Source organism: Carettochelys insculpta, chromosome 16 (assembly GCF_033958435.1).
Source record: "Carettochelys insculpta isolate YL-2023 chromosome 16, ASM3395843v1, whole genome shotgun sequence".
NCBI lineage: Eukaryota > Metazoa > Chordata > Testudines > Carettochelyidae > Carettochelys > Carettochelys insculpta.
The window spans coordinates 17,710,286-17,726,097 of NC_134152.1; the positions used below are offsets into that span (position 1 = coordinate 17,710,286).

The window sequence follows — 15,812 nt, forward strand, 5'->3', positions numbered from 1 at the left end:
TGTTTATTTAGTTTACACCAAGGGCATGAAAAAAGTACCACACTTAACTAGCACTGAGGATTAAAACAGGCTAGAGTAGTACTGGCACACTCCCAACAGTCACTGCCTGTTGTAGTTTTGAACGAACTAATCTGCTGCACGCTATTTAATTATTGTCCGAAGACACTTCATTTATGAATAATCTTTCTTCGCACAGGGTTTTGCAGAGGTGCAAATTGTGTGTGAAGACTGATTTATTCTGGATTATTTTAAATCTGTTACTCAGTTTAAGCCAAACTAAAATAAAACTAATGTAAACCAAAATACTTGCACTAGTGTGTCAAAATTTGTATAAAATATCCTCACATTTTAATTCAGAATTAGTAAACTAGGGATGGGAGGAGCTCTGTGTAAATAAGCCTTATTTTGTTTAAAAAAAAAAAAAAAAAAAAAAAAAAGGAGCTTACTACTTGGACTGACCGAACAGCAGAAAAAGTGTTGTATCGATTTTTTTTAACCACTGTTTACTATGTAGCTCTTGACTAAATTAGCCAGCAATGCTATAGAAATTAATTAAATAATATGTTAACTAAATACCATTTTCCCAACTCTGTGCTGATGTATCTTCTTTTTTTTCTGGTTCAGTTTCTTGGGTTTTTTAATATAAGAAGTGATTATGTAATTTTCTTGCATAACTTCTGTTTTCTTTCCTCTGTTTATTTGCAGTTTATTTGCAGTCCTTCCATCTATATCTCTTTCCCTTTCCTTATGAGTTCTGTCACTTCTCCTTCTAGAATCCTGTGTATATTGAATTTCTCTTTATTAATATATTAATAAATTTCTATTTATTAATGTGTGTACTTTTAAGTCAGGGGAACTTTCAGACAACTATAAGCAACGAGATTAAGGCTGTGTCTACACCATGAGATAAATTCGAATTTATTTATATTTATTTTCTAATTCTGAAATTTATAAATTTGAATTTGACCATCCTCACTTCCCACGTGATCCTCACAAAGTCGAGTCATTACTGCCACACTCAAACTGGTGAACATCGACTATTGCAGTAGTGTATTATGGGAAGCTATCCCACAGTTCCCTCATCCCTGTAGCGTTCTGGGTATGCTTGATGGTCTTGACATCATCTTGGCCAGTGGGAGGAGACTTACCCCCAGTGGCAGCAAGACCTGGTGTGGGCGAAGGGTGGGTTCAGTAGGGGACCAGTTGAAGTGGTCCTTCCCCCGTGGTGGCAGCAAAGCCCACAGTATCTTAGCCACCAGGGGAGACTTTTCCCTGGTGGCAGCAAGACCCTTAGCTGGTCGGGGAGACTCCCCCCTGCCCCGGGTGGCAGCAGGCCCCAATATGGGTGAAGAGGGGGATTCAGTGGGGGGCCAGTTGAGGTGGTTCTCCTCCATGGCAGCAGAAAAACCCTGAATTTCTTAGCTGCCGGGGGAGACTTCCCCACAGCAGCAGGAAAGCCCCAAGTATCTTAGTCACTGGGGGTCAGGCACATCCTTTTATTGGGTTGGGGGCTACCCATGTGATGTTGCTGAGTGTGGGAAAGACTCAGACCATGTGGTGCCTGTTGGGCACGGAAGGGGGTTCTCACACAAATGTAAACTTCTGAGAAGAAGTTTCTCGGTGTCTTGTGCAAGCACAATCCCCAGCACAGCCTTGTTGACACGTGGTGCAGCAGGGCATGGGCTGGTGTCAGGCAACACAGGAAAAAAATAAGTGTAAAGGCAGAACCACAAACTCCTTGGAGGGCTATTTGAATGGGAAGATGGACTCAGAGCGCTAATAGCAAAGAAAGAAAGAAAAAGACATTTCTCAGGCTCTCGTACTAACAAGAGTCCACAGCTAAAGGCTGGCTGCTCCCACTTGGAAATTCACAGTCTTCCCGTTGCTGGAGAGCAGCAGCCAGAGTGGAGCACTGATTGGATTGTGGGTTACATACAAGACATCTCTAGAGGCTAATAAATTCAGTTAAGATGTGGCGCTTCCACACTTGCCTTTAATTGAACTTCTGAATTCAAGCTTGACACTATACCCATCAGGTAACTGCTATTTTGTAATCTCAGGATTAATGCACTCTAAATTGAGCTAATAGTATTTACAGTGAAGACAGTCATATGGTAATATCAAACTAATTGCCTTAAATTTGAAATTATGTTGCAGTGTAAGCGCAGCCTAAATTTACAAACCAGAGACAACTACAAGCTAGGAGACTAAATTTACCATCCAATTTGTATGAAACAAGTAGACATCCTCACTGTCAGGGTGCAGTAATAAGATAAGCCAATTCTGTAGCTCTAGTTGTCAGAAAATGGATGGTTGCTGGGATTCTCTCTCTGACCCTGTTCTAGTGGTTCATTTTTTTTGTAAACCCCCGTTTAGTGTCTGATGGAACTGTAGCATTCACTCTTCCTTAGCTTCTGGAAAGAACAGAACCTTTCTACTTGTTTCTCCTCACTGTTGGTGGTTCTCATGAAGTCCTTGCTTTGTATTCTACATTTCCTACATTTGTGTTCCCTTATGTTTCCCTTCTGTGTTGCCTGGAGCTTTCCAAATCAGCAGTGAAACTGACTTGATTCTGATCAGTTTCACAGCTGTCTGCGGGTTTCCCAGTAGCAGAAGTGAAAACTGAGAAGAATCTGGTCTGTTTTCATTTTGACGCTGAATGGAAAAACTTTGAGCAGGAACAGCAGCATCATACAGAGAGCTTATCCTGGGGAAAGCTCCCTACTCCTCCAAACTCAGTATCTTTTTCAATACCTCTCATTCCCTTACTGAGTCACAGAACATGTCTGCTAAGCTAGTACCCATAGAGATACGGGCTTCCTTAACTCATTTTTATAGCTTTTCACTTCTAAAAATGTAAGTAGATTTTTCTACTGAAACAATGTCTTTGATGCAGCACATAAACTGATTTTATGACAGTCGTATTTCTCATTTTCCGTATAAGACACATGAAATAAAAACCTAAATTATGTTGTGTCATTCAGCTAGTTCCAAAAGGGTTCTATAGAAAACAGATGGATTGATGGATCATTTCACTTCTCTGAATAAAAGCCTGTCTGAATGAGTTTTCTAATTTGCAAATGTTAAAGGTTGCATTTCAGATTTAAAAACTAATGGATATAGGCTTTCAGTCTCTCTAAAACATGAGCTTTAGATGTATTATTAATTTACAAGAGAGGATGATTATTGTATGAATTGATAGAAGGTGTTAAGTGACTATAAATTGTTTTATTTAGCTATTACATTTTAAAGTAATTGAAATGTAGAATCCTACATTTGGCAAAGGTACATGGCAGCTGCTACTATCTTAGAATTGATTGACATCTCTTACTTTTGCTGTTGAAGGAGAGGGAAGTAGAATGGCGCATGTTAAACAATAGCAGTTACTTTTGCTATTCTGTGTTTCAATTTCAATGGAGTTAAACAATTTATTTTTTTTAAAAATGTTTCTTCCTAAAGGATCCCCAAATCAAGCCACTTATTTAGTTGTCTAAATATGCGTTAGGAGCCTATTATTTAAAACTTTCAATTTTTTTTTTATTTTTAAGATCTTATCTGAAAAAATTGACTGGGGTAGGTTGCTTAGAAATCACTGTAGTTGCCTTAGATGAATGAATTGCTGAGCTGACCTTGATAAGGTTTGAATCTGTAGTTCTGGGGTGCTGAGGGTGTTTTACACTAACCTTTTATTTTTATCTCCCTATTGCAGTTACCACATTTGCAACTGCTGTGTAATATTGATCAGAAAGAGTTCTGGTGGAAATACAATTCTTGTTGGGCAGTTGAGTGTGGATTTCCATAATTCTATTAAAAAAAAAAAAACCCATCCACTAACATATTACACACGCCCTAAGAATTCATTCAGCTATGAGTGGATGTTTTAACTGTGGATATTAAAGCAAGATTAAAACTAAAGGGGCAAGACAGAGGGGTTTTCTACCGCATAGATGATGTCAGTACAACTTATGTCACTAAGGGATGTGAATAAGTTACACCAACTTAAATGTCAGTGTGGACACCACTGTGTTGGCATGCTTCGGTGCAGCTGCATCATGGTAGTGCTTCAATGTAGACTAGCCCAAAGTGAGAGCTGGACGTATCCTAAAGAGGATCATAGAAAGGGTTATGGCTGCAACAGTTGTATTCTTTTTCCTACATAAGTGCCTGGTCTTAGACAGAGGGGCAAAAAAGAAAAAAAATCTGAACACATTTTAATTTGCTTCCAGGTTCATATCTTTTTATTCCGTCGAGGCAATTATGAGCATCCTAAACTAAGATTTTCATGTGACACTTCTAATTCTCTCTAATGACCTGGAGACCCAATGTACCTGACCAAGTTAGCAAATAAAAACCACATAATAAAATAAACAGGGCTACTGCTGCACAAAATACTATATTAATTTTAAAATATAATTAAATTAAATTAAATTATTTATATTATCATCGAATCATAGAACAATAGAGCTGGAAGAGACCTAAAAAAGCCATCGAGTCCAGCCCCCTGCTCTAAGCAGGGCCAAACCCATTAGATCAGCCCCGCCAGGGCTTTGTCGAGGCAAGACTTAAACACCTGCAGGGATGGAGACTCCACTACTTCCCTGGGTAGACCATTCCAATGCTTCACCACCCTCCTAGTGAAAAACTTCCTCATGTTCAACCTGGACCTTCCCAAATACAACTTGAGACCATTGTTCCGTGTTCTGCCATCTGTGACCACTGTGAACAGCCTCTCTCCAGCCTCTTTGCAGCCTCCTTTCAGTACGTTGAAGACTGTTACGAAGTCCCCCCTCAGTCTTCTCTTCTGCAGACTAAACAGTCCCAACTCCCTCAACCTTTCTTCATCAGTCATATGCTCCAGCCCCTAATTATTTTGGTTGCCCTCCGCTGGACCCTCTCCAGTGTATCCACATCCTTCCTATAAATGGGGTCCCAGAACTGGACACAGTACTCCAGATGCGGCCTCGCCAAAACCGTATAATGAGGAATAATCACTTCTCTGGATCTACTGGCAACGCTCCTCTTGATGCAACCTAATATGCCATTAGCTTTCTTGGCTACAACGGCACACTGTTAACTCATGTCCAGCTTCTTGTCCACTACAACTCCCAGATCATTTTCTGCAAAACTACTACCGAGCCAGTCGGAGCCCAGTCTGTAACAATGCTTGGGATTCTTCCAGCCCAAGTGCAGGACTCTGCACTTGCCCTTATTGAACCTTGTAAATATTGTATAACATGTTGAGGAGAAAAAGCAGTTCAGTTGTAGTGATGTGAGGTTTCCCTGTATGCTGTGTTATGGCAGTAGGAAGAATCTAAATAATACAACTAAAATGTGTATGAGCAGGCTTGACAAATTTGCCAAAGGACTGAAACTACCAGCCCAAAGCTCAGTTGGGGGAGGAAGATGATTAGTTGGGAGGCTCAGGTGCATTAGTTGGGAGGCTCAGGTGCATTGACCTTGTGATAGGGTTACCAGGAATCTGTTCCCACCCAGCCACCCACCCCCCGAATGCCTGGTCTAAAAGGGACTCCCAGTCAGTGGCACAGTGTGGCTAACACAGGCTTCATGCCTACCCTGACTCTGCGTAACTTCCAGAGGCAGTCCTCATGTCCTGATTCCCTGTGGCCAGGGAAGTGCCTCATGCTGACACCACCACCAAGGGCTCTTTCCACAGCTCCCATGGGCTGGGAACCACAACTAATGGGAACTGCGGAGATGGCGCTGGGGTATGCAGGCAGCATGCACTTCACAGGTCAGGCTGGCAACACTTCCACCTAGTTGAACATGCTGGCTGCTTTTGCGGAACACCACAGAGACCAGACAGGTAACGAGCCTGCCTTAGGCCCCCTGCATTGTTGACTGGGAAGTAACTCCCCCTGTCCCTTACCAGTTTGAACCCCTTCTTGCACATATACTCATACCTGCAGCCCACATCTCCTGTGTCCCCAACCCCCTGTCCCAGCCCTGAACTTCCTCCCACTCCCTAGACCCATCATCCCAAGCCCTACTTCAGAGTCCACATGGGAGTAGGAACCACATCCCAACCCACAGCCCTGAGCCTGCTTCCCCTCTCGAAACCCCTTGACCCCAGTCTGGAGCCCCTTCCTGCACCCTGAGTCCTTCATCCCCAGCCAGACCCCTCCCCCTGCACTCCAACTCCCAGCCCTAACCCAGAACTCCTGCCTGCACCCAGAATGCCTCATTTGTGGTCCCATTCTGGAGCCTATACCAGAGTGAGTGGGTGTGGGGGGAGAGCGAATGACAGAAGAGGACTGGAGCTGGGTTACTGCTGGGTCTCAGGTGTTTGGTTTTGTGCAGTTAGAAAGCTGGCAAAGTGATCTGTGCCAGCTGACTTAGGCTTGAAGGGCTTAAGCTGCAGGGCTGTTTAAATTCAGTGTAGCTTCTGGAGCCTGGGCTGTAGGATCCAGTGAGGCGGGAGGATCCCAGCCCAAGTGTGGGAGATAGGAGGGCCAACAGTCTTGGGAGCACAGACTGTACTCCCAGAAGGGGCAGGGCCACTGATGGAAGGGGGAGGGTTGGGGCAGCCAGCCCTCAGTGCTGCCCTGAGTGCTTTGCAGTGTGGCTCTCTGCAGGTAGCTCCTGTGCAATGCTCCCGCAGCAATTTAAAGGCCCCAGGGCTCCAGTCACCATCACTACTGGGATATAGACAGTGGGGGCTAGGAGCCCCAAGCCCTTTTGCACCCTTTTTGCCTCCCTTACCCCTGTTGGCAGGACTGCTGTGAGGGGTCCTGCGCAGGCCTCATAAGAGCAATAAAGCTGGGAATGAGGAAAGAATTCTGCATATCCTGCTGGGCTGATGTCCTCTACCCCTGTCCAGGAGATTCATCTCTATCCAGTAAGAGCTTAGCACTAGTGAGTGAATTTTCCAGACTTTCTCTGGTAGGACAAGAATGAAAAGCATTTAACATAATAAGTTAAGCACATTGCTGCTGACTCCATAACATCTAATGTACATTTTTAATTTGCTAATTAAAAAGTCAGTAATTGAAAACAAATCTCTTATGCTCCATGCTATTGAGCTACATGTAGTCCTGGAGTTTTAAGCAGCATTTGCTTTGTTGTTGGTACGCTTTTTCTCTAGTCGTCATGTCAGCATTGCATAACTACAATATAAACATTCTAATCTTTAATAGGAAAATGCATGTTCCTACTTCATTTAAAACAAGCTATTCTTCAACTTGGTGTTGATAATACAGGGGAAATTTCTTGTCCCTTCAGGATTTTGCTACTATTTAACTTTCTTTCTTTCTCTCTCTTTTTTTTTTTAAGATGATGAATGCCACTGGAAAGCCCCTTTCTGTTTCATCCAAGGTGCAGATCCTCAGTTTGGATTGATGAAAGCCTGGGCAATGGGTAACTGTGACAATGAAGGTGATGAATGGGAAGAGGAGATCAAATTAACAGAGCAAGCTGTGCAAGCCATTAACAAGTTAAACGTAAAGCCCAAATTCTTTGTACTGTGTGGTGACCTCGTACATGGTATGCCAGGTAAGGCTATTAAAAGATACACTGGTAATTGTATTCCAAATCTCTTTTTAAATTTTAGGTATGATACAATTATCTTAGCTTTACAGTCAGTTTACTGTTGTCATGGATGTGTACTTCTAAGCTAATACTTAAAGTAGTATTCTGATCTCTCCAGTTGTCTATCAGTGCCACTCATACATGATAGCTCTGCCTCTCTGTTAGGGGCTAGTGAATGACCTAAAATCTTTGAGGGGGTATAAAAGTTCTTTTGGTAAAAGTACTACTTTCATAAATGGTATAGGGACTCCAGCAGTTTTGGGGAAGGATCCCAAAAAGCCATGGTTTAAAGGGAGTTGAATTCTACTCCATAATTTCAGAACCCTGAGATCAGATTAAAGCTATATACTGAAGCAGAATACAACAGAACCTAAACAAGTATAGATTACAGTATTTACCTGTTCTTTACTTTTGCAACCAGACAAGTAATATTCCCTTCTATTTGGCACTGGTGAGGCCATATCAGGAATATTTCACCCAGTTGTAGGCCTCCCATTACAAAAAGAACGTTGATGTATTGGAGAGAGTCTAGCGGAAGGCAGAAAAACTTATTAGGGAGTTGGAGCACATAATTTATGGGGAGAGATGGAGAGATTTGGGCTTATTGTGTCTACAGATGAGAAGAGAGGGGGTTTTATAGCAGCCTTCAACTACCTGAAGGGAGGATGGAGAGAGGCTCTTCTCAGAAGTGACAGATGACAGAACAAGGAGCAATGGTTTCAGGATTCAGTGGGGCAGGTCTAGGTTGGATATTAGGAAAAACTTTTTCACTAGGGGATGTGGTAAAACACTGGAGTGGGTTACTTAAGGAGGAACTAGAATCTTCAACCCTAGAGGTTTTTAAGTCCCAGTTTCACACAGCCCTGACTGGGATGATTTAGTTGAGACTGGCCCTGGCTTTAGAAGAACGTTGGACTCAGTGCCTTCCTGAGGTCTCTTCCAACCCTATGATTCTATTATTTTAATATATTCTTTACCATGACTGTTTTTTGTCTAAAAATACTCTTCTTGGTGATGTATACATAATTTCATATACTTCACTGTTTTTTTTTTAATCTTAAACATGTTGGCAATTTTAACTTAAAGGCCCAATTGAGTTTAGAGATTTAAAGGCAACAGACTATTTAAAAAAAAATCTGTACACGACTGTGATATTAGGAAAGCATAGGAAACCACCTAATTTAAACTTCCTAAGGAAACAACCAGCGAAACTAGCCAAATATGGTATTGGAGAGTTCCATAAATTCATCATAGGATATGGTCTTTTGTCTCTGGGTCACTTATCTGGCTTATTTAAATCAGTGGAGATGGTGGCATCATCAAAGTATTAACTTGAACGGTTGCTATTTACATACAGTCTAATATCTCTTCCATATTCTTGTATTTTGCTCTCATTCAGGATTATTGGTTGTGAACATTTTATGAATTGTTGATTGCTTGTTTTATTGTAATTTTTCTGCTGTATTTTGGATTAAAGATTCTCCATAAATCTAGAGAATATGATATAATCATAAAATACTTAATTTCAAACAAGGTTCTCCTTCCACAGTGGTAGGAATGTATAGTATGTTTTGGTATTTATGGAAGTTTTATATGGTGACTTTTAGTTAAAAAGTGAACATGATAAAATCAATATAAAATAGTAAATTTTACTCTCTCCCAGAAAGGAAAAAAGAATAGAGGGTCATGATCCAACATCAATGCAGGCAAAACTCCCATTAACTTAAATACTTCAGTGGTGGACACTATCACTTGCTAATATCTCTATTGCATAATGGATTGTCAGATTTTTTTAAAGATGTCTGACTTCCACCTTGCAAAGTTGTAATGAGTTTTTCAACAAATTTGCTTCCAGTATTCCTATAGTGGGAGCGCAAGCGGAAGTCCAGAAACCAGCTATAATATGTCTGTTGTATCTGTTGAAAAGTACTTCCAGTCACACAATTTTAATAATGTGGTAAACTAATCACAGAATACTAGGACTGGAAGAGACCTTGAGAGGTCATTAAGTCCAGCCCCCTGCCCTCATGGCAGGAACAAGTACTGTCTAAACCATCCCTTATAGACATTTATCTAACCTGTTCTTAAATATCTCCAGAGGTGGAGATTCCACAACCTCCCTAGGCATAAACCTCCCTAATATAAAACTTGTATGTTGGATTTCACCTTGCACAGATATTTCCTTAAAGTCATTTACATAAAAAGGACTCTGAAAAGAGTTCAGTTTATTCAGGACTGATGTCCATATAACAAGCTCCATTATAAGTACTGGTCTTGTTAAACATTTCAGGAGGGTCTGAGGAATGAATGGGCATCCAGCCTGATGTATCCTCTCATTTCTGTGTGGTGTCTGTATGTATCAGATGTGGGCATGACAGAATTTGGAAATTTGGTGGGGCAGGGATTGGATACTGGACTTTTCCAACCACTATTATCTGTCTAGCACTGTCATATTAGTTTGTGAATTTTAAGTGCCTCTTTAATGTTTCTCCTGCAGCATATGATATTAAAACAGTGGGATTTAATTATTAACCAGTTGGGATGCTTTTAATATTACTTTTTTTTTTTTTACTTATCAAATGTAATTGACAATTGGCTTAGTCATTTTGCTGTGAGGAAAATACATAGATATAGATGTAAAAATAAATATTTCCCCAGTCACATGGTTTAAATATGAATATATGATACTATAGTGAATGAAACATTGCATTCACACTACTGTAGCTCTTTTGGGGAATGCTGATCAGTAATTTGACTCCAATGAGGTTTATGAGCATAGGGCTCTGATTTATTGCACATATTAAGGTACAAATTTGTCAGAGTATGGCACATGGTTGTCAGATAGTTATGTTAGCTACAAAATATATGAATGTTAAACTGAACAGATTGTAGAGATAAGATTACTTATGTTCTGTGTAGTGTATTTCCTAGGCATTGCTTAAATATTGGCAGCAGCCTATTGCAATTTTCAAGTAGTAGCAGGAGAAAGCAACCTTACTTAGTCTTTTACCTTTGTCACATCTCTTCTTTCTGTGGTAATAGCAACTAGTAACTGTAGGTAGTACAACTATACCTTGCTTTTGATCATAACAATCCATTGTTAAAAAGGTAAACATGTTCTATGTATCTACTTTATGCTTATTAGATACTTAAGGAAATATTCTGTTAAAGGAAAATATAGCTCCTTCTACTAGAACAGCTTTCATTATATTACATTGCTATTTACATGTTTATGTTTATGTGAGCAGTTTACTGACACTTTTTATGAAAACATCTTAAAGGCAGTAATTTTTCTTTCTGCTTAAACTGCAAAGAGACAAAGATACTAAAGTAAATCATTATATGGCTAAGAGACACCATGGGCAATGTTCTTTGGATGTTTGCCCAAAAGGTCATTGATACTTGCTTGAAGTAGCAAGTGGAGTGGAAACAGAAGTATCCTATAAAAGATAAGAACAAAGCGAAGGATTCTGGTCTAATCATAAATGAATTAATATAAAAAGTATGCCAAGGAACCGCTGTAATTGCTAGTGGACCTTGTATTATTTTACCTAAAGTTTTCTTTCACCTATTTGTAGAAAGCTTTTGGAATAATCTTTAAAAAAAAATCTTTCAAAAGGCAAAATGTGTGGAATAACAAATTAACTAGAAGAGAGGAAAATTTTGAAAACAAACCCAAATCCTGCTAAAGAAATCATAATGAAACATTTACTGAAAATGTTCACACACATTTTTCAAAACATGTCCGGATGGCTGATGGATATTTTATTTCTTTTTTAAAAACATCAGGCATGTCTGCAATAAATCAAGATCTTGGATCCATAACAACTCATGTGCTTCCTGTGCTTGCTCTGCTTTCTCCACCAAAATTTCAGTTCCCTGAAATTAGAATTAGCTGCTACAGAGAGTTTATGTTTAATTTCTTTGTAATAACATTTGATTCTAGGAAGACTTGAAAGTGATAAAATCACATCTCTAGTTCCTGCCAAATTCCCTTTTTCACTTAAGGATTCAGATGGCTTCATCTGTTCCACTTATAGCAAGAACTGGTAAAACACATTACCAGAGTTTAAAAAAATTAAAAAAAAACTCTTCTGATATGAGTGTTGAAGGACACTGGTTTTTGTTTCCTTGCTCAGTCACTTAGTTTGGGTCAAGATTACAAAATATTGTACCCCGTAACATGGCCAGTGACTCCAGTGGCTGCTTTTGTGCTTGGGATTTAATATCTTTAACCACAATTAAAATTCAGAGAGTGACATTCTGTGTCATTCAGGAATGCCATAATTAGTCTGATACAAAATGGGGAGCAAAGCTAAATCAGCAATTGATTACAGTGAAGAAAACAACCCGATTATGGAAATCATCACAAGAATTGTTGAATTGGTTTGAAAGTGCTTTGACTTTGTTATGCCAATAATGTGAAGTTGTAGAAAAATCTTCTGCAGCATTAAGGACAAAAGACAAGTTCCTGAGAACTTTACATATTTTTGTTATAAATAGTTTATAATTGATTATCAGTGTTTAAAGTTACCTCTTTTCAAGTAATATATTTCTGCAATGTATAACCAACAATAATCAGAGATTTTAAAACTTGATTTTCAAAATTCAAACCTACAGACACTTCCACAGAAGCCCCAGTGTAAAGAATCGGCATATGTCTGTACAACGGAGATTACACTTGCATGGTTGTGGCACTGAATTTATGCTGACTAATCACCATCGTGTCAACCAAATGAAGGGATGTTTTCAGAACTGAGGAACACCACCTTCACAAACAGTCGTAGTGATCTCTGTGGAAAAGTTGAGTTGTGGATTTTCATAGCCCTAAGCAACTTAGCCATATCAACTGAACTTTAAGGCTAGGGCTGCAGTGTAGCCCTAGCTCGAAATAAGTTAAGTTACACAATTTGCATTTTGCAGTTTGCGTAACTTATTTCAAGGCATCTTATTTCAAACTTGGTGCAGGCAACACTGCACTGGGGGAGGAAATAAGTGCTTATTTTCAACTTCCCAGTAACCCTTGTGCAATGAGAGATGCTGGGAACGAAATACCAGGCTCAAATAGCCCTGCTGTTTCAAGCATGGTGTTTGGCGGTGCAGTTTCTATTTTGGGATATGACTGTATCCTGAAATAGAAACAGTAGTGTAGCCTTAGCCTAAGTGTAGCTCAGTCTTGCACATGTGAAGTTATTCATATGCATAAAATATTTATGATATTGGTGTCTAATACTATTTCTGTGAGGTCTTTTTCTTAGCCTTTTTATTCTTTCTGACTTCACTATTTTCATTATTGTTCAACACAAGATCATTAGGATTTATGCCAATTTATTTGTAGTGAAGTGGACCTGACTTCATTTCAAGCTTTTCTGCAGTGGAGATTTTCAAGCTGATCTGTGTCAGTTTGTTTAATTACTTTAACCATAATATATTAAGAGGAGCGGCGCAAAAAAAAAAAATTCTCCATGAACATAAATCACCAAAGAGGAGACAAGTCCTTGAGTTCAGTCTGACAGTAGTGAATTTGGCCCATTTGTATTTGTAACTGATATCAAATTGATCGGAGCCCTCCATTTCCACTGTGGTTTTACCGTATGCTTAAGGTGACAAAAATAATGTTAATCATGGAGTACTGCAGTTATTTCCTCAATATGTTTTTGCTTAAGAGTGGCAGGCTGAAGTTGGAATGCATTTTTCCCATCCATTGACTTTATATTATTATCCATGCTCTCTTGGACTATATTTACATTTTAATGTGCTCAACTTCTATCTCAATTGTTAAGAATAACAGCCCTACCCATCTTAAATACATTTTAAGTAGGAGGAATTCATGAAGTATGCAGAGCTTTGACTGTGACTGAATTCTAAAGCACAGCAGATTTTTGGTTGAAGCGATGTCAAGACCTTTGAACAGGGACTCCAAAAAGTCTCAGGATTCCAACAGCTAGGAGTGATGAATAGAATCCTGATCAGCTAATCTAGGAAGCAATCAAGCAGAATGCTTGTTATCCATTACACATGCCATTAAAGAAGCTAAGTAATCAGTGCCAATGTCTCAGTATGTAGATGCTGATTAAAAGTGATTTATACTCAGAACCTTATTTTGAAAAGTTTTTTTTTTTTTTCTGGATTATGTAATCAGAAATAGTGTTACCAAGAATAGTTAACCTACTGTTGTGGCACTAAATCAAGAATTTTACAAAATAACAGTTGCAGTATAAGTTATGTCTAAAAATAACTTTTCCACATGCTCCTTAGATATGTATAACTAGATGTATTGTGATAACCGAAGCATCTTTTCTTGTCTGCCATGTGTGTATTAAGTTAGAGTAATTTGGTGTAGCAAAAACGTTAACTTGCAAATCATAAATATTGTTGACTAGAAAAATTGCTTGTTTCATTGCTTTGCTGCAACTTTCCAATAATTACCAGTGGGGTAACTGTTTTTGTCTGTATATCTGCAAAAACAAAGAGAAGTTCTGTGGCACCTTATAGACTAACAGATGTATTGGAAAAACACACAAAAGCTTATGCTCCAATAATTGTGTATTGTGTCTTCTAAGTCTTCCTCTTTAAATTATAACTTTCATCTTGCTTAACCATTAGAAAGTTATTCCTGTCAAAGAGCATTTCAGTTGTTTTTATTAAATAAATTGTCTAATATCCTAAAAGCTGGTAATTTATTTAGCACAAAAGAGATTGCAATCAATACATTGAAGGAAGATGTCACTGCTTTATAACTAACAAAAATAAGACAAATTACCATGAACTTGCAATAAATGATGGAATTCAGCATACAAAAAAAAAAAAAAGGAACTTCCACAAAACAAAAAGGTTGCAGATGGGCCATGTACTCCAGTATTCAGAGGAGGCAAAAATTTAAGTTAAGACTCATGCTTTGACTAAATCCCAATCTGCTCCAATTTCTCACTTCCAGAACCATCTTTAATTCTTGTCCTGCACTCCATATGTTACCTTTCTCAAGCTTCAGGAAACATCAATGGGGAGATAAGACAGTATGTACATGTGTGCAGGAGTCAGAGCTGATATGAGCAGTGAAAACAAAGGAACTAAAAATGAGGCATGTTTGGTTTGCAGTGGGACATTTTATGAGAGGGGGAAATTTTGGGGATGTGATTTGAGATAGGAGTAACTCAGGTCCCCTGTTTAGAAGAAGAGGATTGGTTTAAGTCTGGAATATTTTTGGTGGGAAAGTGCAATTACTGAGGCAGGACACACACTCTTAATCCATGGAAGACCTCGCCCATATAACTAGTTGCTAATCAAGCATCTATTCATGTAGTTTTGTGCTTCTTGTCAGACATCCCTCCATTTCTGAGCATTTAAGACATCATTGTTCAACTTCTTCAGCCAAAGAAACCTCACAAAGAATTAAGGGGCCACAATCAGTACTTGTACTCCTCAGGTAGGGTAAAGAAAGCGGAAGCCAAATGGAAGTCTCCTAATGGGAGTTCTCCCAGTGGGAAGGAGTCCCCAGAGTACTAATAATCAGACTGAAGTTCCCGAGCCACAAGTGACTCCCAAATGCATCTCCTGCAGCTGTTTGCAGCACATGGTATCAAAACACTGTGTGATTTAATTATTAACCAATTAGGATGGTTTTCCTGTGTTATTAGCTAACTGCAGTTGATAAAATAATTATACTTGGCCAGTCAGTTTGCTGTAAAAATAATATATAAAAATAGAAAATGAAACAGTGGAGTCACACATCGGCGACTCTTTTGGATGATGTTGATCCCAGAGGTCTGAGTACCACTGCCCAGAGGTGGCCACCTTCTCCTGATGCAGGGGCTGTTGTGCACTGTTCTCTGCTAGTGTCGGATGAGATATGGGTGCTAATGGATTTCTGCCTGGTAGCACAAGTTAATATGCTCCTTTAATCTGGGTTGGGGAAGAGAGTCAGGAAACCATAACTAGAGGTTACTGCTCAGCTTCTCCTACTGTCCTAGACTGCCCTAAGTGATATATACAGCGGGTTTGGGAACAATCTTTTTTTTGTGAGCTCTCTTACACCCAGGTATAGTGAATCTGTATCTTATCCTACACTCCCAGAGACTTGCAACCCGGCAAGTAAGCAGGCACTGGAGCCTCAAAGATGCTTTCGTCCCTCCCCTGCAATGCAATGGGTAGTCAGCTGGTGAGCTGCTTAGTAGCTACAGAAGAAAGGAATCCACAAGTGCTGAGAGTGGTCTCACTGAGGTGCGAGCTGCTCCTTGGTTTGCAGAAGAAGTGATGAAAGACGGTCG

The 15,812-nt window shown here is 39.5% G+C and overlaps 1 protein-coding gene across 1 annotated transcript in view; it reads left to right on the forward strand.

Moving 5' to 3' along the window:
- CPPED1 (calcineurin like phosphoesterase domain containing 1) overlaps window positions 1-15,812 on the forward strand; it is a 97,099-nt gene that overhangs the window by 12,818 nt on the left and 68,469 nt on the right. Inside the window, exon 2 of the mRNA XM_075010728.1 lies at window positions 7,291-7,509. Within this exon, the coding sequence (XP_074866829.1) occupies window positions 7,291-7,509 (219 nt within the window). The remainder of the gene's footprint in view (window positions 1-7,290; window positions 7,510-15,812) is intronic.